Consider the following 24,792-nt stretch of genomic DNA (forward strand, 5'->3'; position numbering starts at 1 on the left):
AGTAAACCGGTTCAAGTCCAATTCAAGTCCCAAGTCATTGGTGTAAAAGTCCAAGTCAAGTCACAAGTCTTAGAACATTTTTTCAAGTCAAGTCTAAAGTCATAAAATTAATGACTCGAGTCTGACTCGAGTCCAAGTCATGTGACTCGAGTCCACACCTCTGGTTATGAAAGCTATAAAAGACCAAAGTCCAGAAAAAAAAACCTAAGGCTTAATTTCACTGCTCTGCAGCTGGTGGAAGAATAGTCTAAAGTAAGCTTTTCTCTGCTAAGGAGATACGATGTCCGACACCTTGTCCTGAGACAGGAGTGCGCATGACGCAGGTGATCGCTGAAGCTTTCAGCCGTGAGAGCTGCACACACCTCCGCAGACCGAAGGAGCACGGAAGGCGCTGTAACCAGATCCCGAGTCTGTTATTTCACCTGCCCGTGCTGTTTCTAAACACATTCATGTATTTTGAGGTCGATCGGGAAGGATGAAGAGCGTTTTTCTTCACTACGTTTTTTTCTGGGTGACGTTACAACTGATTGCTGTACCTGCCACAGGTGAGTCGCTGACTTCGGGATACCACACCGATACGATAGAGACGATGGGAAGGTATGACGCCGAGTGAAAGATAAACAGCAGCACGCAGGTATAATCCACAAGCTGAAAGCTGGCAGTGGCATTTTAGATCCAGAATAGGAAAACATAACTTTTTAAAAAATCGAATTGTGGGCGGAAAGCGCGTTTTAAAAAATTCTTACAATGAGTTCAATGTTTTGTTTTAATGTGTGTTGAGTTGTTTCGCAGGCATTTCATGAGTAGCAGACCAGGAATCATTTCCACATGCAGTCTGGTTTGAACAAGCTGTCACACGGATGGCGTGTCCCAGGGAATTTAGTGGTTTATTGCATAACAATGTTTTATTACTTTTTAATTTAGGAGCCCGTAAAGAAAAACGATATAATCAGTATAATTATCTATAATAATCATAACGGTTTCTAAAGGCTGTCTGCAATGTCACTATAAAGAACAGAGTTTTATTTTTTTTTTAGGAAACCTTTAATCAACTAAAAAACTTTTAGTACTCAAAACATTCAGTGTAATAGTACTAAGTGCTTGCTCTCCATCATAGTTGAGACATACATATTGTATTTGTACACCTATAGATAAGTTAAAGGCTTTCAAATGAAATAAGATGCACTGATGTAACCAATAATGTGATTCTGATAAGGGGCTTTTCCCCTTGATGAAGTCCAGGTGGCTTTAACTGGACTAAAGTTGTTTTTGAGCCTTGCTGTGGAACAAATTATTATTTTTAGTGATATTTAAATTCACCAAGCAATGGAAATGTATGACACCAGCCAACGTGGATGTCAGCCATGTTGAAGAAACTAATGCAAGCTTTAAGTGTCTTGACTGGCCGCTCTATAGAGCCAGGAGAAGTGTGGGCGTTTTTAAAAATTGATGGGTTTTGGAGCTTTTCCTTTCTGCTGCACTTCTGATGCTGCTGGAAAGAGTCTGTCTGACTCCTGAGCTGCAGCCAATAAATCCAAACTTTAGACAAAGTTAAAGAAAAATAACAGTTGGAAAAATGGTAAATCAAACAAACACATTCATAAAACTGTAAAGAAAAAAACAAAGTCAAACAAACGGGTAAACTCCATGTTCTTATAGTTCAACATAATCAGTATAATATTAGTACATGTCTGTGCTTTAGGAATATTTAGCCTGATTGTGCTGTTGGCCATCACACTGAGAAAAGTAGATGTATAGGTTGTTGAGGTACTAAAATGGGCCATTTTAACCCGTTGCTAGGTGGTTGCTAGGCATTTATAATTAAACTTTTGTGGATAAAAAAGATTTTTTTTAATAGCTGTGAAATTAAGATGAGGCTTTCTTAAGGCATTGTAGGTGCATGGAGGCTAAAAACAGATCATTTTAGCCTGTTATTAAATGGTTGCCAGGCAACATATTAGTATCATAATATATTGTGCATAACTCTGCTTTATGTTATTGTTGGGAAATAAAAGCGATACAATGCTTTAGTGAGACGTTATAGGTTCGTAAATGCTAAGAATGCGTCATTGTTGCATGTTGCTAAGTGGTTGCTAAGCAGTGTGAGGACATCACAACATCTGATATTCACAAAAACCTTCCTAAATATACCTTTCTGCCAAATTTGGCTGCTCCAATCACTGTTGAAGATAAAGTTGCTGACAAACACACCACTGAAACAAGCCCCTCCCCTCAAGGCAGCTTTCTTCTGATTGTCTGCCTATTGCAAACAGTTGGGCAGGGCTTCTGTGCTCAAGGTGGTGAGCTTCTTAATTCATTCAGTAAAAGGACTAGATGCTACAATCCCTGATACGGCATTGCTTCGAATCGAGAAAGTCTTGAGGGATGGCTGTTATGAGGAAAGGCAGCCCAGAAACTTTACCAGGGGGACGCATTGTTGTGTGCCTCAGCTTCACAGGGTGTTTTGTTTTTTACCCAAGCTAATCTGCCATTTTTACCGTTTACCTTCCTTTGTTAGCTTTAGGGATTAGAGATCTGATCTAGATTATCATATTACAATTTAGGAGACATCATCAGTAGTGGACCTTGGATTCATCGGGTGTGCCAAGGAGGCCGTGCCAGGGTTGATCAGGCCCCAGAGTGTGTCAATGGTTTATGTTAATTTTTTATTTCTTTACTACTTTCTTCTGTTTAGTTTTCTACAATTTATTTTCTTCTATCAATTCACTACAACTGAGAAGTAATACTTACCTCTTTAATATTTATGGAACCTCACTTATTCAAAGGTATAGAAAAGATGATAGAGAGAGGACAAAAGAGACAAGATAGGAGAGAGCAGAGCAGAGAGGAGAGCCGGAAGGGGGGGGCACCTGATCTGGCGTCCCACACCTCCCCGCCGGATCGGGCTGTACGCTCGACCTCCCCACTGCCTCCCAGAAAAGGGAAGAAGCAGAAGGGAGAAGAGCGGAACATTTTTCCATTTCTTTTTTCTCTTTCATTCCTCCTTTAGGTTTCACTACCATGAGGTTAACTGCACGGCTCCCAAGAGGACCTGGGGTCAACCAGCAAAATTTTTAGTGTTAGGTTTTCTACCCTTTTGTCACCCTCTACTGAGGCAGGCCCACCACAGGTTGATCAATCCTGGGCGTGTGTCTCACGGTTAGCTGGCTGCCTTAGCTGCCCAAGTGATGTCAGCCCTCTTTAGCCATAGCCGGTGACTGGTCCTCTCAGCAGTGTTAGCTAGTTCTCTTATAGCCTGCTGTTGCGCCTGTCCTCTGATTCCAATCTCTCTAAGCAGTTTTGCTGTTGCATTGTTAACAAAGCCCCTGCACCCCACTTCCAATGGGCGCTCCTTAATCTTGCAGCCTCTGTCCTCTGCCTGTCCTTTCCAAAAAAAAAGTCTATTAGACTCCATTCCCCAGATTTCACTCCATGTGAGTTTCCTCTTTTCCACACACTCCCAATCCATCCAGCGACCCTGCTCGGCCAGCGCTACAGCTCTGGCATGTCTTACTGTTTCTTCCTGTCGACGCACCTCCTCCACCACCATTTTTTTGACGTTCCATTACAGATGTCTGTTGCCACAGAACCAAACTTGTCAGTGTTTTCTCTCCATTTCAAGTCATTACAGCAGGCCAGTCAAACAAACTGGAGGCTCTTACTGCATTTGAACCACAAATATGGGAGTGGTAAGAATCATCGTGTGTGTGCGTGCGTGCGTGCGTGATGTCATGTCCACGTTGCTCACAAGCTGTTCGCCATATTACAGTGTTTTCCCCAACTACAGGGAAAGTGGTTCCTGGAGGTTCTCATTGAAATTGATTGTAAAAAAAAAAAAAAGAGAAGAAAAAAGTGCTACACCAAAAACCCACCAAGATATTGCTTTGGTTGCCAGCAGATTACCATGTTGCCAGTAGTTTTTCCATGTTTTCCTGCAATTATTTGCTAACTACTACCCCAGAGGTAATACATCATGGTAAAGGAAAATGGAGACACTTCACCTTCAAAGCAAAAGCTGTGCTTCAGTGCTACACCCAGCATTTTTCAAAATGTGGAACTTTTATTTTGAAGGCAAAGCGCCTCCAGTCTCCCTTCAGCTCAGAGCTGTCAACGGTTTCCATTCAGACTGTGACCGCAGCACTATGCTAGCAATCAAAGCAATTACAAGCAAGCTTTTTTCCAACTGGTTAGAGAATACATATTGTTCCCTAGCAACAGGCGGTTGCCAGGGGGTCACTGACTGGTTAACAGGTCTGTGCGATTGGGACTTCAGCAATCACTTTTCTGTTGAACACCATCAACTTGAAGCAATCACTCAAGTGTTACAATTTTTTCCCTCCTGACCAGTGGTTGCCAGATGGTTGCGTAGGCATGTAGGCTGGAGCCTTAAGAAACTCCTGTGGGGAGCTTTATTTCCGGTGTCCTATTCGCGCCTTGTTTACGGTCCAAAACAAGTTTAGCAAATGAATGAATCAAGCGGCGATTTACATTTCTATATATGTCTTGGGCATTTACCCAATATATCTGTAAATGATGTTCATCGACTTGTCGATATTTTTCCCCCGCGCCTCAGAGCAAAAGAGAAAAGGTATTCAAATTTTATATTTCTCAGTATCTATAAACAGCTGTCCCTCGTTTATCGCGGGTGTTATGTTCTAAAAATAACCAGCGATAGGTGAAATCAAGTAGCCAATTTTATTTTTTGACGGTGCAAAACGTTTCGCGGACATACAGTACTGCACTTCAGAGTCACACTGCTAGCGATCGATGCAGCGATTCTGTACTGTACAGGAGAGACGTCACGGAGGAGATCGTCTGCAGCGATCAGGAAGCAGGACACAATGTGATGTAAAAAAAATAAGCATGCAAACGTGCACTAAAAAATCTGCGAAACAGCAGGTGAAAGGTGAACCACGTTATTAGCGAGGGACCGCTGTAATTTTGAAGGTAAGTCACAACATACCCTTTGTAAATACTAATGCATAGAAACCGTTACCAGCAATCATTCATTTTTTGTGTGGCTTTTTTTCACGGTTTGTTAACATGCTGTGTAGGTGTGTACTTGACTAGCTGATATCGACATAACGGGGGAAACATCTGGTTTGACTATTGTTCACCTGTAGTTTGAATGCTGAACATTTGCCTGTTTAAATCATAAGACCAGTCACTATACAGAGATGTGCTTCTGAATGTGGACGATGTGTCTTCTGATTCTGTAATGCAGTTCTGCTTGTGTTGAGCGATGTAAACAACTGATCGATCTAAACTCCTTAAACGTCAAAATTGATCATTAGATTTTTTTTATGACACAACAGTGGTGAGTGTTCCCACCTTCTGCTCTTTGTAACTTAACGCGATCTTTCCGTTTTCGAGTTTTGGACATTATTTTGGAGTATATCTTCGCAGTAGCGGGGGCGATCATGGCTCAAGAGTACTGCGGTAAAGTGAGCCGTCATTTGTGAGCCGCGGTCAAGCCAGCCGCCTCCTATCCGCCGCATAAATTTCCTTGCGCTTTTACACCAGTCTTTACGGTAGCGCCTTTTCGCTTTATATCCTGATTGAAAGCCTAGACTCGCGCACACATGCACGCGCGTGAACAGTCACACGCACGCGCGCACATAAATTACAATGGAACAGCCCAATACAGCCATCGTGACAGTCTGGTTGCATATTCAAAAATTCATTAAAAATCATTATTAAAAGTTGATGCCAAGCTTTCAACACAATCCTCTTCTCGGACACCTACTTTACCTCTGGGCCAGTTTTTACCCAGATTTACTGTAATATTACTCAGAAATCACAGTAAACTCATATTCAGTGCAATACAGTCAATGCACTACAATTATGTTTATTTCAAAAATTCATTAAAAGTCATCCTGAATAGTTGAGGTCCAACTTTCAACACATCCCCCCTCTGGGACACCTACTGTACCTGTGTGCCAATTTTCATCCAGATTTACTAGAATTCCTCAGAAATTAAAGGGTACTTGTATTCAATGCAATACAGTCAATACAATAGAATTATGTCAATTTTCAGAAATTCATTAAAAATCATCCTGAGTAGTTGATGTCCAACTTTCAACACATCCCCCCTCTGGGACACCTACTGTACCTGTGTGCCAAGTTTCATCCAGATTTACTGTAGAATTCCTCAGAAATTAATGGAAACATTTATTCAATCTAATACAGCCAATGCACTACAATTGTGTCAATTTTCAGAAATTCATTAAAAATCATCCTGAGTAGTTGATGTCCAACTTTCAACACATCCCTCCTCTGGGACACCTACTGTACCTGTGTGCCAGGTTTCAGCCAGATTTACTGTAGAATTCCTCAGAAATTAAAGGGTACTTGTATCCAATGCAGTCGGCCAATACAGTAGAATTATGTCAATTTTCAAAAATTCATTAAAAATCATCCTGGGTAGTTGATGTCCAACTTTCAACACATCCCCCCTCTGGGACACCTACTGTACCTGTGTGCCAGGTTTCATCCAGATTTACTGTAGAATTCCTCAGAAATTAAAGGAAACTTATATTCAATTCAATACAGTCAATACAATAGAATTATGTCAATTTTCAGAAATTCATTAAAAATCATCCTGAGTAGTTGATGTACAACTTTCAACACATCCCTCCTCTGGGACACCTACTGTACCTGTGTGCGAATTTTCATCCAGATTTACTGTAGAATTCCTCAGAAATTAAAGGAAACTTATATTCAATTCAATACAGTCAATACAATAGAATTATGTCAATTTTCCAAAATTCATTAAAAATCATCCTGAGTAGTTGATGTACAACTTTCAACACATCCCCCCTCTGGGACACCTACTGTACCTGTGTGCCAGGTTTCAGCCAGATTTACTGTAGAATTCCTCAGAAATTAAAGGGTACTTGTATCCAATGCAGTCGGCCAATACAGTAGAATTATGTCAATTTTCAGAAATTCATTAAAAATCATCCTGAGTAGTTGATGTACAACTTTCAACACATCCCCCCTCTGGGACACCTACTGTACCTGTGTGCCAGGTTTCAGCCAGATTTACTGTAGAATTCCTCAGAAATTAAAGGGTACTTGTATTCAATGCAATACAGTCAATACAATAGAATTATGTCAATTTTCAGAAATTCATTAAAAATCATCCTGAGTAGTTGATGTACAACTTTCAACACATCCCCCCTCTGGGACACCTACTGTACCTGTGTGCCAAGTTTCATCCAGATTTACTGTAGAATTCCTCAGAAATTAATGGAAACATTTATTCAATCTAATACAGCCAATGCACTACAATTGTGTCAATTTTCAAAAATTCATTAAAAATCATCCTGAGTAGTTGATGTACAACTTTCAACACATCCCTCCTCTGGGACACCTACTGTACCTGTGTGCGAATTTTCATCCAGATTTACTGTAGAATTCCTCAGAAATTAAAGGAAACTTATATTCAATTCAATACAGTCAATACAATAGAATTATGTCAATTTTCCAAAATTCATTAAAAATCATCCTGAGTAGTTGATGTACAACTTTCAACACATCCCCCCTCTGGGACACCTACTGTACCTGTGTGCCAGGTTTCAGCCAGATTTACTGTAGAATTCCTCAGAAATTAAAGGGTACTTGTATCCAATGCAGTCGGCCAATACAGTAGAATTATGTCAATTTTCAGAAATTCATTAAAAATCATCCTGAGTAGTTGATGTACAACTTTCAACACATCCCCCCTCTGGGACACCTACTGTACCTGTGTGCCAGGTTTCAGCCAGATTTACTGTAGAATTCCTCAGAAATTAAAGGGTACTTGTATTCAATGCAATATAGTCAATACAATAGAATTATGTCAATTTTCAGAAATTCATTAAAAATCATCCTGAGTAGTTGATGTACAACTTTCAACACATCCCCCCTCTGGGACACCTACTGTACCTGTGTGCCAGGTTTCAGCCAGATTTACTGTAGAATTCCTCAGAAATTAAAGGGTACTTGTATCCAATGCAGTCGGCCAATACAGTAGAATTATGTCAATTTTCAGAAATTCATTAAAAATCATCCTGAGTAGTTGATGTACAACTTTCAACACATCCCCCCTCTGGGACACCTACTGTACCTGTGTGCCAGGTTTCAGCCAGATTTACTGTAGAATTCCTCAGAAATTAAAGGGTACTTGTATCCAATGCAGTCGGCCAATACAGTAGAATTATGTCAATTTTCAAAAATTCATTAAAAATCATCCTGGGTAGTTGATGTCCAACTTTCAACACATCTCCCCTCTGGGACACCTACTGTACCTGTGTGCCAAGTTTCATCCAAATTTACTGTAGAACTCCTCAGAAATTAATGGAAACATTTATTCAATTCAATACAGTCAATACACTACAATTATGGAAATTTCAAAAATTCATTAAAAATCATCCATAATAGTTGAGGTCCAACTTTCAACACTTTCTTACTCTGGGCGTCCTACCGTACCTCTGGGCCAAGTTACATCTCAATTCACTGTAATCTTTATCAAAAATTGAAAGAACAATTATATGTCAATGCTGGATGTGTGTCCTTTCAAAGTGACACTAAATAACAGAACTCAGGCACATCAGGGAATAATCCAAAAGGCGGATTTATTAAACAAAAACAACATACAAAATATCTCTAACCCATACTACATAACCTAAAAAGAAACAAAGGGACACTTAGAAGCACAAGGAAACAATACTGAAAGGGCAAGAGACACAGTCCAAACACAATCCACAACTAAAATGCCAAAAGAACAAGTCATCCCACATAGCAGACGGGTCTTGCCTGGATCTGGTGTCAAGCCGGCACTGCTGGCTGACTTCTGGCATGGTAAGATGGCACTGTTTATGTGATGGCATGCCACATTTGGCCTGATTGGGTGAATGTGACATGTTGTATAGAGCACTTTGAGTAATATGGGTGAGTAAAAAAGTGCTGTATAAGAATCAGTCCATTCACTGTCTGAACAGAGTCTCGTCATGTTACTTTTGCACTATTATGTTCCAGCACATGTTGTTATTACATGGCTTACATGGCTAAGGTACACATTAGGCTGACATCTGGGGCCAGAGCTGAAACTGTTCTGGGCCAGCACAGGGCCAGCAGTGTGTCTGCAACTGGCCTTGTGCTGGCTCATGTGTGGGCCACCTCTGGTAAACCAGATCTGGGCCACCATAGGGCCGTCATTCTTTGCGGTACGCAGGCCATGTGTAAGCACATTGTGTGGGACAGATCCAGGCCATACCAATTTTGCTATGTGGGAGGAATTATGTAAAAATAGAAACATCATAAAAATGAAAATGAACATAAAGTAAAATGTACTGAAAAGAACATCAGTATGGCCATCATTATTTGCTTGGAAAGTCTAAAGTTCCATGGCTTTGAACAGCCAGAGAACGCAATGCCCAGCTTAGAATGACTAAAAGTAACTTCTTTTAACATTCTGTCATTCTGCCTCCATATCAAACATCCACTAAAAATAGTCATTTGAAAAAAAATATTCGCCACTTTTCATCAGTTTGGGTTCCTCTGTTTATAGCAATTTTTAGAAAAGAACCCAATACCTTTGTCACTATACAGTTGTACAGTGAGATACAGAGCATCTCCTACTCATTGCAAACATGCTGGGAGGGTGGCTCTATCCGCCTTAGTGCAGCTGCTGTACCATACTGTGATGCAGTAAGTTAGTAGGCTCTCAATGGGCGAGTGGTGGAAGGGTGAGCTGTAGTACACAAAGAGCATTGTGGCGTAGCTCTGCCGCTGTTCTAGGTGACTCAGCACCGAGTGGAGGGTGATGGCATCTTCTGTGAATCTGTTTGCACGGTATGCAAACTGGTGGGGGTCGAATTCTGGGGGGAGGTAATCCTTGGTGTGCTGAAGGACTAGTTTCATGATTACCGGTGTGAGGGCCACAGGGCAATAATAGTTCAGGCTGGTGATGGGAGACTTCTTTGGTACTGGGATGATTGTGGCTGATTTTAGACAGGATGGGATGGCTGCTTCATCCAGTGAGAGGTTGAAGATTCTGGTGGAGATGAGGGTGAGCTGGTGGGCACATGGTCTTAGCACTTTACCACGTATTCCGTCTGGACGCCTTCCTGGGGTTCACTGCTAGGAACACTCATCTGACATCGTGCTCCGTTACAGTGAATGGAGCGGTGCAGGAACCAGGTGAGGATGAGGATGGGAGCAGGGCTGAGGCAGATGAATGCTGCTGTTGTGGTGTTTCAAAGCGGGCAAAGAAGCTGTTTATGTCCTCTGCTAGCTGCACACTCAGGTTTTCTGTTTTCACAGTTCTGCCTCTGTGGTTTATGATGTCTATTATTCCATGCCATGTGTTGTTGCTGGACAGGTGGGACCCCTTTTCAGGTCAGCTCGAGCAGACCTGTACAGAGCTCTGTCAACAGACCTACAGGGAGTGCAGAATTATTAGGCAAGTTGTATTTTTGAGGAATAATTTTATTATTGAACAACAACCATGTTCTCAATGAACCCAAAAGACTCATTAATATCAAAGCTGAATGTTTTTGGAAGTATTTTTTTTTTTTTTTTTTTTTTTTTTTTAGTTATTTTAGGGGGATATCTGTGTGTGCAGGTGACTATTACTGTGCATAATTATTAGGCAACTTCACAAAAAACAAATATATACCCATTTCAATTATTTATTTTTACCAGTGAAACCAATATAACATCTCCACATTCACAAATATACATCTCAGAATCAGAATCAGAATCGTGTTTATTGGCCAAGTACAGTGGGGCAAAAAAGTATTTAGTCAGCCACCGATTGTGCAAGTTCCCCCACCTAAAATGATGACAGAGGTCAGTAATTTGCACCAGAGGTACACTTCAACTGTGAGAGACAGAATGTGAAAAAAAAATCCATGAATCCACATGGTAGGATTTGTAAAGAATTTATTCGTAAATCAGGGTGGAAAATAAGTATTTGGTCAATAACAAAAATACAACTCAATACTTTGTAACATAACCTTTGTTGGCAATAACAGAGGTCAAACGTTTACTATAGGTCTTTACCAGGTTTGCACACACAGTAGCTGGTATTTTGGCCCATTCCTCCATGCAGATCTTCTCGAGAGCAGTGATGTTTTGGGGCTGTCGCCGAGCAACACAGACTTTCAACTCCCGCCACAGATTTTCTATGGGGTTGAGGTCTGGAGACTGGCTAGGCCACTCCAGGACTTTCAAATGCTTCTTACGGAGCCACGCCTTTGTTGCCCGGGCGGTGTGTTTTGGATCATTGTCATGTTGGAAGACCCAGCCTCGTTTCATCTTCAAAGTTCTCACTGATGGAAGGAGGTTTTGGCTCAAAATCTCACGATACATGGCCCCATTCATTCTGTCCTTAACACGGATCAGTCGTCCTGTCCCCTTGGCAGAAAAACAGCCCCATAGCATGATGTTTCCACCCCCATGCTTCACAGTAGGTATGGTGTTCTTGGGATGCAACTCAGTATTCTTCTTCCTCCAAACACGACGAGTTGAGTTTATACCAAAAAGTTCTACTTTGGTTTCATCTGACCACATGACATTCTCCCAATCCTCTGCTGTATCATCCATGTGCTCTCTGGCAAACTTCAGACGGGCCTGGACATGCACTGGCTTCAGCAGCGGAACACGTCTGGCACTGCGGGATTTGATTCCCTGCCGTTGTAGTGTGTTACTGATGGTGACCTTTGTTACTTTGGTCCCAGCTCTCTGCAGGTCATTCACCAGGTCCCCCCGTGTGGTTCTGGGATCTTTGCTCACCGTTCTCATGATCATTTTGACCCCACGGGATGAGATCTTGCGTGGAGCCCCAGATCGAGGGAGATTATCAGTGGTCTTGTATGTCTTCCATTTTCTGATGATTGCTCCCACAGTTGATTTTTTCACACCAAGCTGCTTGCCTATTGTAGATTCACTCTTCCCAGTCTGGTGCAGGTCTACAATACTTTTCCTTGTGTCCTTCGAAAGCTCTTTGGTCTTGGCCATGGTGGAGTTTGGAGTCTGACTGTTTGAGGCTGTGGACAGGTGTCTTTTATACAGATGATGAGTTCAAACAGGTGCCATTCATACAGGTAACGAGTGGGGGACAGAAAAGCTTCTTACAGAAGACGTTTCAGGTCTGTGAGAGCCAGAGATTTTCCTTGTTTGAGGTGACCAAATACTTATTTTCCACCCTGATTTTCAAATAAATTCTTTACAAATCCTACCATGTGGATTCATGGATTTTTTTTTCACATTCTGTCTCTCACAGTTGAAGTGTACCTCTGGTGCAAATTACTGACCTCTGTCATCATTTTAAGTGGGGGAACTTGCACAATCGGTGGCTGACTAAATACTTTTTTGCACCCCTGTATATGTGCAGACACATACAGGGAATTTGGTTCCGGTAGATGGTGGCTCTCAAGCACAGCAATGTAAATCTCACACACACACACACACACACACACACACACACACACACACACACACACACACACACACACACAAGTGTCTATATATACACATTACACATACATACACAAAGCTATGTAAACCAACTATAAATAACGAATCTAACCTTATATACATAAAATACAGAAATGAATGAGGTGGAATGAATACTACAAAATGTACATAAGGTGCAGTTGCAGTCTGGCAGTGGGAGCAGTGTGACAGGTCAACTGTTAAGAAGGGAGATGGCGAGGGGAAAGAAACTGTTCCTGTGTCGGGTGGTCCTGGTCTGCAGGCTTCTGTACCGTCTGCCAGAGGGCAGCAGATCAAAAAGTCTGTGTGCAGGGTGTGAGGGGTCTGCGATGATTTTCCCTGCCCGTTTCCTGGTTCTTGAGAGGTACAGATCCTGGATGGAGGGCAGGGGGGGGCGCTGATGATCCTTTCTGCTGCCCGTACAGTCCGCTGCAGTCTGCTCCTGTCCTGTTTAGTGGCTGCTCCATACCAGACTGTGATGGAGGAGCACAGGACAGACTCAATGACCGCAGTGTAGAACTGGATCAGCAGCTCCTGTGGAAGACTGTACTTCCCCAGTTGTCTCAGGAAGTACATCCTCTGCTGGGTCTTTTTGAGGATGGAGTTGATGTTGGTCTCCCACTTCAGGTCCTGGGAGATGGTTGTACCCAGGAACTTGAAGATCTTCACAGTCGACACAGGGCTGTCTGATATGGTGAGGGGGAGCAGAGTTGAGGGATGTCTCCTGAAGTCCACTGTCATCTCTACAGGCTTGAGTGTTCAGCTCCAGATTGTGCTGACTGCACCAGAGTACCAGCCGCTCAACTTCCTGCCGGTATGCAGACTCATCACCATCTTGAATGAGGCCAATGACAGTGGTGTCATCTGCAAACTTTAGGAGTTTGACAGCAGAGTTATTGGAGGTGCAGTCGTTAGTGTAGAGGGAGAACAGTAGTGGTGAGAGGACACATCCTTGAGGGCACCAATACTGAGGGACCGGGTTTCAGAGGTGATCTCCCCCAGCCTCACTTGTTGCTTTCTGTCTGTCAGGAAGCTGGTGATCCACTGACAGGTAGCTGGTGACACGCTGAGCTGGGAGAGTTTGGAGGAAAGAAGTTCAGGCACAATGGTGTTAAAAGCCGAACTAAAGTCCACAAACAGGACCCTGGCATAAGTTCCCGGGCAGTCAAGGTGTTGCAGGATGTAATGCAGCCCCGTGTTCACTGCATCATCCACTGACCTGTTTGCCCGGTAGGCAAACTGCAGAGGGTCCAGCTGGTGGCCTGTAATGTCTTTCAGATGGGCTAACACCAGTCGTTCGAAGGATTTCATGACCACAGACGTCAAGGCGACAGGTCTGTAGTCATCCAGTCCTGTGATGGTGGGTTTCTTGGGAACAGGGATGATGGTGGAGCGTTTGAAGCAGGAGGGAACTTCACACAGCTCCAGGGATCTGTTGAAGATGCGAGTAAAGATGGGAGCCAGCTGTTCAGCACAGGTTTTGAGGCAGGAGGGTGAGACGCCATCTGGTCCGGGGGCTTTCCTGGGCTTCTGTTTCTGGAATAGTCGGCTCACATCCTGAGTGTGTATTCTTAGTTTCAGGGAGGAGGAAAGGGGGGTGAGAGGTGTGGTGGAGGTCGTTGAGTCTGGGTTGGAGAGGGTGGAGGTGGTCGTTGAGTCTGGATTGGGGAGGGTGGGGGTGGTCGTTGAGTCTTGATTGGGGAGGGGCAGGGTGAAGGGGGGAGAGGTGGAAGGTGTGTTGGGGGTCAATGTCTGAAGCAATGTCCCTGGGGAGGGGAGGGTGGGGCGTGGGAGTCTGTCCGTCTCAAACCTGCAATAGAAAGTGTTTAACTCGTTGGCCAGGTCTTTGTTTGCTTCAATAGTGGGTGGGGGGCGTCTGTAGCTGGTGATTTCCTGCAGGCCCCTCCACACTGACGCAGGGTCGTTGGCTGAGAGCCGTTCTTCCAGCTTCTGGGAGTAGATCCTTTTAGCTGCTTTGATCTCCTTGGTCAGTGTGTTCCTGGCTTGCTTGTACAGGACCCTGTCACCACTTCTGTAAGCGTCCTCCTTGGCCTTGCGAAGATGTTGGAGTTTAGGAGTGAACCATGGTTTATTGTTGTTGTATGTGCAAAAGGTCTTTGTTGGCACACACACGTCTTCACAGAAACTGATGTATGATGTCACAGTGTCCGTGAGCTCATCTAGGTTCTCAGATGCAGCTTCAAAAACAGTCCAATCAGTGGAGTCAAAACAGTCCTGCAGTTCCTGCTTTGCTGCGTTAGTCCACTTCTTCACAGTTTTGACTACAGGCTTGGCACGTTTGAGTTTTTGCCTATAAACTGGAATAAGATGGACCATGCAGTGATCAGAATGTCCCAAAGCTGCCCGGGGCACAGAGCGATAGGCATCTTTTAGAGTGGTGTAGGAGTGATCCAGTATGATGTTGTCCCTGGTGGGGCAGTCTATATGCTGTCTGTATTTAGGGAGTTCGTAGTTTAGGTTTGCTCTGTTAAAATCCCCAAGAATAATTGTAAAGGAATCCGGGAATTTCCTCTCCAGGGTAGTAATCTGGTCAGCCAGCTCGCACAGTGCGTTGTTCGCGTTGGCCTGTGGAGGGATGTAAACTCCGACCAGCATGAAGGAAGAAAACTCCCGCGGTGAATAAAAAGGTTTACAGTTGATGAGAAAACTTTCCAAGTGTGGGCTGCAGTGTTTCTGTAACACTGTGACATCAGTACACCAACCTTCATTAATGTAGAAGCAGACTCCACCACCCTTTGTTTTCCCTGAGAGCTCTGTTTCGCGGTCCACCCGGTGAAGTTGGAAGCCCGGCAGATTTAAGACAGCGTCTGGGACTCGCTCACTGAGCCAGGTTTCAGTGAAGCAGAGGGCAGCAGAGCGTGCAAAGTCCTTGTTAGTCCGGTTTAAGAGCAGTAATTCGTCGACTTTGTTTGGAAGAGAGCGGAGATTCGCGAGGTGAATGGAGGGGAGTGCCGTGCGGAATCCTCGCCGACATTCAAAAACAAAACAACAACAAATCAGCGACCAATATAGCCACCTTTCTTTGCAAGGACACTCAAAAGCCTGCCATCCATGGATCCTGTCAGTGTTTTGATCTGTTCACCATCAACATTGCGTGCAGCAGCAACCACAGCCTCCCAGACACTGTTCAGAGAGGTGTACTGTTTTCCCTCCTTGTAAATCTCACATTTGATGATGGACCACAGGTTCTCAATGGGGTTCAGATCAGGTGAACAAGGAGGCCATGTCATTAGTTTTTCTTCTTTTATACCCTTTCTTGCCAGCCACGCTGTGGAGTACTTGGACGCGTGTGATGGAGCATTGTCCTGCATGAAAATCATGTTTTTCTTGAAGGATGCAGACTTCTTCCTGTACCACTGCTTGAAGAAGGTGTCTTCCAGAAACTGGCAGTAGGACTGGGAGTTGAGCTTGACTCCATCCTCAACCCGAAAAGGCCCCACAAGCTCATCTTTAATGATACCAGCCCAAACCAGTACTCCACCTCCACCTTGCTGGCGTCTGAGTCAGACTGGAGCTATCTGCCCTTTACCAATCCAGCCACGGGCCCATCCATCTGGCCCATCAAGACTCACTCTCATTTCATCAGTCCATAAAACCTTAGAAAAATCAGTCTTGAGATATTTCTTGGCCCAGTCTTCACGTTTCAGCTTGTGTGTCTTGTTCAGTGGTGGTCGTCTTTCAGCCTTTCTTGCACTGAACATAAGTTCCCTGCAATTTCTGAAGAATATTACAGTAAATCTGGCTGAAACTTGGCCCAGACGTACAGCAGGTGTCCCAGAGGGGGGATGTGTTGAAAGTTGTACATCAACTACCCAGGATGATTTTTAATGAATTTTTGAAAATTGACATAATTCTACTGTATTGGCCGACTGCATTGGATACAAGTACCCTTTAATTTCTGAGGAATTCTACAGTAAATCTGGCTGAAACCTGGCACACAGGTACAGTAGGTGTCCCAGAGGGGGGATGTGTTGAAAGTTGGACATCAACTACTCAGGATGATTTTTAATGAATTTTTGAAAATTGACATAATTCTATTGTATTGACTGTATTGAATTGAATAAAGTACCCTTTAATTTCTGAGGAATTCTACAGTAAATCTGGATGAAACTTGGCACACAGGTACAGTAGGTGTCCCAGAGGGGGGATGTGTTGAAAGTTGTACATCAACTACTCAGGATGATTTTTAATGAATTTCTGAAAATTGACATAATTCTATTGTATTGACTATATTGCATTGAATACAAGTACCCTTTAATTTCTGAGGAATTCTACAGTAAATCTGGCTGAAACCTGGCACACAGGTACAGTAGGTGTCCCAGAGGGGGGATGTGTTGAAAGTTGTACATCAACTACTCAGGATGATTTTTAATGAATTTCTGAAAATTGACATAATTCTATTGTATTGACTGTATTGCATTGAATACAAGTACCCTTTAATTTCTGAGGAATTCTACAGTAAATCTGGCTGAAACCTGGCACACAGGTACAGTAGGTGTCCCAGAGGGAGGATGTGTTGAAAGTTGTACATCAACTACTCAGGATGATTTTTAATGAATTTTTGAAAATTGACATAATTCTACTGTATTGGCCGACTGCATTGGATACAAGTACCCTTTAATTTCTGAGGAATTCTACAGTAAATCTGGATGAAACTTGGCACACAGGTACAGTAGGTGTCCCAGAGGGGGGATGTGTTGAAAGTTGGACATCAACTACTCAGGATGATTTTTAATGAATTTTTGAAAATTGACATAATTCTATTGTATTGACTGTATTGAATTGAATAAAGTACCCTTTAATTTCTGAGGAATTCTACAGTAAATCTGGATGAAACTTGGCACACAGGTACAGTAGGTGTCCCAGAGGGGGGATGTGTTGAAAGTTGGACATCAACTACTCAGGATGATTTTTAATGAATTTTTGAAAATTGACACAATTGTAGTGTATTGGCTGTATTAGATTGAATAAATGTTTCCATTAATTTCTGAGGAATTCTACAGTAAATTTGGATGAAACTTGGCACACAGGTACAGTAGGTGTCCCAGAGGGGAGATGTGTTGAAAGTTGGACATCAACTACCCAGGATGATTTTTAATGAATTTTTGAAAATTGACATAATTCTACTGTATTGGCCGACTGCATTGGATACAAGTACCCTTTAATTTCTGAGGAATTCTACAGTAAATCTGGCTGAAACCTGGCACACAGGTACAGTAGGTGTCCCAGAGGGGGGATGTGTTGAAAGTTGGACATCAACTACTCAGGATGATTTTTAATGAATTTCTGAAAATTGACATAATTCTATTGTATTGACTGTATTGAATTGAATATAAGTTTCCTTTAATTTCTGAGGAATTCTACAGTAAATTTGGATGAAACTTGGCACACAGGTACAGTAGGTGTCCCAGAGGGGAGATGTGTTGAAAGTTGGACATCAACTACCCAGGATGATTTTTAATGAATTTTTGAAAATTGACATAATTAAATTGTATTGGCTGACTGCATTGGATACAAGTACCCTTTAATTTCTGAGGAATTCTACAGTAAATCTGGCTGAAACCTGGCACACAGGTACAGTAGGTGTCCCAGAGGGGGGATGTGTTGAAAGTTGTACATCAACTACTCAGGATGATTTTTAATGAATTTCTGACATTTCCATAATTGTATTGACTGTATCGGGCCGTTACATTGTAATTTGTGCGCGCGCATGCGCGCGCGACTGTTCGCGCACGTGCACGTGTGCGCGGGTATAGGCTTTCAATCGGCACATAAAGCGAAAAGGCGCTACCGTAAAGACTGGTGTAAAAGCGCAAGGAAATTTATGCGGCGGATAGGAGGCGGCTGGCTTGACCGCGGCTCACAAATGACGGCTCACTTTACCGCGGTCTCAAGAGTTGGGAGTTCGCCTTGTAATCGGAAGGTTGCCGGTTCGAGCCCCGGCTTGGACAGTCTCGGTCGTGTGTCCTTGGGCAAGACACTTCACCCGTTGCCTACTGGTGGTGGTCAGAGGGCCCGGTGGCGCCAATGTCCGGCAGCCTCGCCTCTGTCAGTGCGCCCCAGGGTGGCTGTGGCTACAACATAGCTTGCCATCACCCAGTGTGTGAATGTGTGTGTGAATGGGTGGATGACTGGATATGTAAAGTGCTTTGGGGTCCTTAGGGACTAGTAAAAGCGCTATATAAATACAGGCCATTTACCATTTGGGGTCCTTAGGGACTAGAAAAGCGCTATATAAATACAGGCCATTACCATTACCATAGCGATTGACCGCAAAGTAAAGCTACCGGAAATGTACAACCCTACATCCGGTCTCAAACCAGGAAGCTAGCATTTTCTCGTGCACAGGGTCTACTGGCATGCGTTGTGCGACACTATCTGTTTTGTTTTGTTTTTTTGTTTGTTTGTTTGTTTGTTTGTTTGTTTTGGGGGGGTTTTCTTGCTTGGGCCATGCAACAAAAGTTTCCCACTGTATCAAGCGACTCACACGGTGTGACGTACCTTCGCATGACCGTGTGGAATGACAGGAAGCGGACGCTCATGGTACACATGAAGACCGTGAGGGCTGCAAAAAGTCATGGCATACAGGCAGATTGCAAGTGTGCTCAATGTTGACAAGGACATAGTCAAAGCTGTGGTCCTTACAGATGGCTACATCTAATTAAAAGTAAATATTTGACCTGATTAGCTGTGTTTGAGATCTGGAAAGCAAACATGGAATGAGAGCAAGTTTTAATCAAAATGAGGTTTTTCGTTTACTGCCTGAAAAGCTGAAGAGCATTGCACGAATAGTGTGTAAAATATTTTAGATCATGATGAGTTTAGAAAGTAGCCTTTGTTGATTCTTCTCTGACATGAACCGGGTACTGTGCCATCTGTCTGTTGGACTCACAGGGAGCATATCTGTCACTGATCCGTGCAGCACCGCGTCATGGCATATGGCACCGGCACAGCTCGAAGCCAATTATATGACAGATGATTCGCTCAAATCTCTCACACACATTTGCATGCATTTCTCCTCTGAGGAATGCACCGAGATGTACAACTTCTGTGCATCTCAACAAGCAAGTCCAATCTCCCCTCATCTTTCTGTCTCACTTTTGGTCTTTTTTTCCATCCTTATGACTTCTCCCTTCTGACACAGTGTACATTTGTCACAGTGCTTTCACTTTATCAAAGTTTCTGCCCTTCCCTCTAAAAGTTATTACTGTTTCATTAACAAACCTCAGATATATGAGGGATAAATAGACTTAACTCTATTTGGGTAGAATCACCTTCTGTCCAAACTGTGCTAAGAACCAATGTCAGTCTATTTGCAACAGATGTGATATATTACAAATATAGAGCATTTTGTGAACCACAGGCATGAATTTAGGAGAAATCACATGCAGAGAGAGCACAATAGTTTGTCAGAGCAGATAAGTGGCTCAATCATTAACTGGATGCAGGCAGGATGGTGCTTGTAGTTAGGATTGATTTTTTTTCTTGTTTAAAATTATCCCAGTAAGACACCTGTTTGATGACAAAATTCGCCACAATTGCTTCTCAGAAGCAAAGCAACCAATATGTGTTTGTCCAAGTCGAGAGATCCTATAGAAACTGGATGTATATTCCCTTTTTCTCACCGCATTGGTTCTTCTTCTTCTCCTCTTTTTTCCCCTGATTTATCTGCAGTGTAAACCCATCTCCACTTTCATATAATAAATCTCCTTCTGTGACCAATCCTGTTGGTTCCTTGCTATTATAAATCCTCTGCGATCGCTGCACCTGAAGTGTTCTAGGTGAAATGTTTTTTCTGACGTGTGTTGGAAGCAGCAGAGAGGATTGTTCTCAGTTATGCATGAAATAAGACACCTCATATACGCCAACTCCATGTCATACTTTATATCAATGCCTCCCCGCGGACAGTAACTGCACCTGTGACAATGATACGATCTGCTTTGTATGGGTTACATGAAAGCAGTGTCGCTTTTTTATTTGACACTAATAGAGTCATGATGGCGTCATTTGTCACTGCCAAGATTTTAAACTTTCTCTCAGGAGGAAGAGCCAACCTTTTAAGACACAATTTTTTGGAACATTTTATATTAAAACTAAAAATTTATCTGCCTGAGCTGTCATTCAACCTGCACAAATTATGCTAATATTGCTTTTATTGCTAATATTTTTTTTAAATATAGTGTCATTTCATGTCATTTCATCAAATGCTTCCCATTTGACCATCTCAGATTTGTCTGAAAAGATTCCAGGAGAAGCAGAGAAACGGTTTTACGTCCCTTCTGTCACTGTTTTCTGAATAAATATTTCAAGGAATGAAGGTTCATTTTCTTCCTTTTGTGATTCTGACTATTTTCAGAGGAATGTTTTTGTTTGCATGTTAACCTAATAAACAGTGTGACCTATGAATCATTAAAGCATTAAAAATACTCCTAACTTGAGGTCAACCAGTGTTGTCTACACATAACAGACAACTTAGTAAAGAACCCATTTTAAACAATATCTTTAGGCTCTTTGATACTAGCAGCCTGTCACGTAAACAGAATTTATTTGTGTTACTTTAGATGCATTTATGAAAAATTAAAAAAATGACCCAGTTTCACAGGTATAAAATTGTATTTTCAATTAGATGATCCCCAAAGAAAGCTGAAAAGTAGATGTACTTAAAAAAAAAAAATTAAAACTGGCAGTTCCTAAGAAAAACTAGATCACTTCGATTTAAAGTAGCTTAACAACTACTGGAATCATTGGCATAAAATTTGTCAAATTGTTTGAAACCCTGAGGTAATGCTTTCTTCTTCTTGCCTCAGACTCAAAGCTGAGTCTGTGCCATCAGCCTCAGCTGTGTTTAATATTTTGAGCTGACAGTCAATTGATTCCTTGATATCTCGATGAGTTGAAGTCGGCATGTTGCGTTTAATGAAATGTGAGGTGTTAGATGTAATAAAGAACCCGCACACATTTATCATCCGTGACGCTTTGATTATGTTGTCTTTAACTTTAGAGATTTGTTGTTTACAGGCCTTAACTAATTAGATTCGCCATCACTGCTCTCTGTGGCATTCATCGATGCAGCAGAGACACACAAAAACAACCAGCTAATGAACATATTGGAGCTAAAAACCGAAACACTTGATTAGTAAAGATGAAAACTAGAGCTATAAATATTTCTATAAAATATGGGAAGGATTTTGATTCAGTTTTGATTCAGGTAACACAAACATAGTGTTATGCACTTCTGTGCGATGTTTAATTAAACAGTCTTATTGATAATATAATGCCTATAATATATTTTCCTTAACAAGCTTGCTCTCATGGCTCTGTTGAGTGCATTCACAAGAAGATCCAAATGTACACATGGGAAATGTAGTCCAAAACTTAAAAAACACTTCAGTTAACTGTGATGATTCTACAAGCAAAAGTAAAAATCAACAAAAGACACAAAGCAGGGAAGCAGAGGATGACTCGAGGGATAAAGGCACTGATTATCTAAGAAAGAAGGAGTAGAGCACACAAAATGAATACCCAGGAAAGCAGCATAACAAATTTAAACAGGTAAGAACATAAATAAATGGTGAAGGAAGTGCATCAGGTTTAGTTAATGAACCAAATAACTAAATATGATACAGCTACTACTTGTTTGAATTCTCTATGATGGAGGATCATTGCCACATGTTGAAAAATAACCTTCCAGTTTTCCTCCTCTTCTGTGTAGTGCTGAACTGCTGTGAGGGGGACATTCTCCTTTTGCTGGACTCCTCGGGAAGTATAGCAAACTATGAATTCTCTCGTCTGTCGTTCTTCGCCGCCGACTTGCTGCGTCCATTTTCACTGGGCCGTGGGCACGTGAGAGTGGGGTTGCTGCAGGTGGGCACCGACCCTCACCTGGAGTTCGGCCTCGACGTCCACAGCAATCAGGAGAGTCTGCAGTCGGCCATGCAGGGCATCAGGCAGCTGAAAGGAGACACCAACACTGAGGCGGCGCTCGGCGTTGCCCGCGAGCTGCTGACGGAGACGGATGTGAAAGTGCCAAAGATTCTCCTGTGGCTGACTGACGGAGTGCAGCCTGGTGACGTGGACAGACCAATGTCAGAGCTGAAGATGCGGGGAGTCTCCGTGTTAATAGTGTCAACTGTACATGGGAACTACCAGGTGCTAAAACGTGTGGTGACACCTCCGCTGGACTCTCACTTATACTCTGTGGACATAGACAACATTGACATCATCACAGAGGACCTGAGGAAGGCCATGATAGGTGTGCATTTGTGTGTTTGAAATGCAGTATGCGGTCTATTGTAGACTCAGAAGATGGTTAATGACGTTCAATTCCAGAATTATTTTCTCCAGTTTCGTGTTTAATGCCTGCCTCCCCTCTCTTATCTCATCTGTAGAAATCATTCGTGCTGAACGGCTGCGTGTGGTTGATTTGACCTCCCACAGCGCTGTGTTGCAGTGGCGCCCTGTTCTGAGTGAAAACAGTAGTTATTATGAACTCTGGTATAAGTCTGTGAGCAAACCAGGTCGTGAGATTAGACGTACTTTAACGGGAGACTCCAGCAGGGCAGAGCTGAAAAATCTGCAGCCTGACACGACCTACACAGCGTCCCTCCGCCCAGAGTCCAACCAGGCAGTGTTTAATACACTCACCGTAACCTTCACTACTTTTCCTGGTAAAAAACATTTAATGGGAAAATTCTCTTTTAATGCATGTGATTCCCTAAAATGAAAAATAATTGAAGAGCTTGGTAGAAATCACTGGCATATCTTTCACCAAAGGCACCAGTTAAGGAGCTTTGGCTCTTTTCTCATAATCTTACTTAGACAATGTTCACAGAGTAATTGTTAAGTGGTTTTTATTCAGATTTCAGATGTTATTATGTTGCTTTTATTTAGGTTTCCATGCAAGTCTGAAGCTATTTACTGCTGTATTTTTGAAGTTTGCAGCTCTGAAGATGAATTTTTATAATAATAAATAATAAATAAGATTTATATAGTGCCTTACAAGAAACCCATCGTCAAAAGCCAAAGGACTTGGTCAATATGTGGCATTTGAACTCTCCAAAAGTTGATTCTGTTCATCTGGACGTAGTGTTTTCAGTTGGAGAAATGTTTCGTCACTCATCCAAGTGACTTCTTCAGTCTCAGCAGACTGCAGGTTTCCCCAACCTTATAAACAGCGTTTAAGCCCAGTATATTACAATACCCCATTTTACTCATTCAGTTGCAGTTTGAAGCATGCTAGGGTTTCTACAGGAAGTTAAAACTGATACTACCAGTGTTTTAGCACCAAAAGTTAAAATTGAATCCTGAAAGCCATCTTCTCACCTGCTGCTGTGTGTGTCCCTTCTTCTTGTGCACTCCTCAGATGTTTTAAGCCCAGCAGTGGTCCACCTGTCAGATCATGGTCCTCATCAGATCCGTGTAAGCTGGGGTCCTCTGCAGCTGGCTCGGGTACAGCAATACACAGTGGAGTACGGAGCTATTCCCAGTTCACATGTCCGCACTGTGACCTTACCCAGGCAGAAAAATTCAACCTTACTGACCGGCCTGGAGCCGGGCACTCAGTACCTGGTTACAGTCACTGCTCTGCAGGTGGATGGAAAAGAAAGAGCTATGTCTGTGAGAGCCTGCACACTGGCAGGTACTGATATTCCTTCTTCTTCCAGTTCAGTCCCATCTCTGCACTGGAAGCTGACATTTAGAAGTTGATACTTAAAGGCTCTTTTGTTGTTTTTAAATAATTGCTATTTGTAGATTCTGTATCAGCCTTACTTATTACCAGGCTGCTTAAATCTTTGCCTCTGTTCCCTCTTGCAGAAGCTCTGCCTGCTCTGATTGACCTTCAGCTGGAACCAGTAAAACGACGGGACTTGGGGGTGGAGGAGATGCAAGTAAAGTGGCAAGCCAGTCAGGGAGGATTAAGAGGCTACTGGATCAAATGGGAGACAGAAAACCCCCACAGCACCACCTCTTCAATGTACCTACCTCCTAGCTCCCGTTCAACGCAGCTCACCCATCTTGCACCAAACAGTCGAGTGTGTGTGTCCCCCATCTACAGCTCGGGCCGAGGAGACGGGCTGTGCTGCACTGCCACGACTCACAGAGGTTAGCTGGGCTAATTATCACCACTTGCATGTTTCCCTCTGCAATTGTGGTCATGCAGAAGGTTAAAGGAAGTGCAAATTTATGTTTTTCTGTCTCTTTTCTCTGATAGATTCCAGACAGTGGGGTTAACAACCAGTGTAAACCAATCAGGCAGCCAAAGCAAACCACTCAAGCACTAAATAAGTT

At 42.8% G+C, this 24,792-nt stretch overlaps 1 protein-coding gene across 1 annotated transcript; it reads left to right on the plus strand.

Annotated features, from left to right (window-relative positions):
- The first annotated feature begins 221 nt into the window (after positions 1 to 221).
- Positions 222 to 24,792, plus strand: LOC146632240 (von Willebrand factor A domain-containing protein 1-like). Its single transcript, XM_085354198.1, has 6 exons — positions 222 to 545; positions 22,217 to 22,756; positions 22,893 to 23,171; positions 23,867 to 24,142; positions 24,319 to 24,606; positions 24,716 to 24,792. The coding sequence occupies exons 1-6, from the start codon at positions 476 to 478 to the stop codon at positions 24,733 to 24,735; spliced, it is 1,473 nt and encodes a 490-aa protein (XP_085210324.1). The 5' UTR covers positions 222 to 475; the 3' UTR covers positions 24,736 to 24,792.

Source organism: Diplotaxodon limnothrissa, linkage group LG5, assembly GCF_057381915.1.
Source record: "Diplotaxodon limnothrissa isolate DT_005_m linkage group LG5, D_limnothrissa_male_GT1.1, whole genome shotgun sequence".
Taxonomy (NCBI): Eukaryota; Metazoa; Chordata; class Actinopteri; order Cichliformes; family Cichlidae; genus Diplotaxodon; species Diplotaxodon limnothrissa.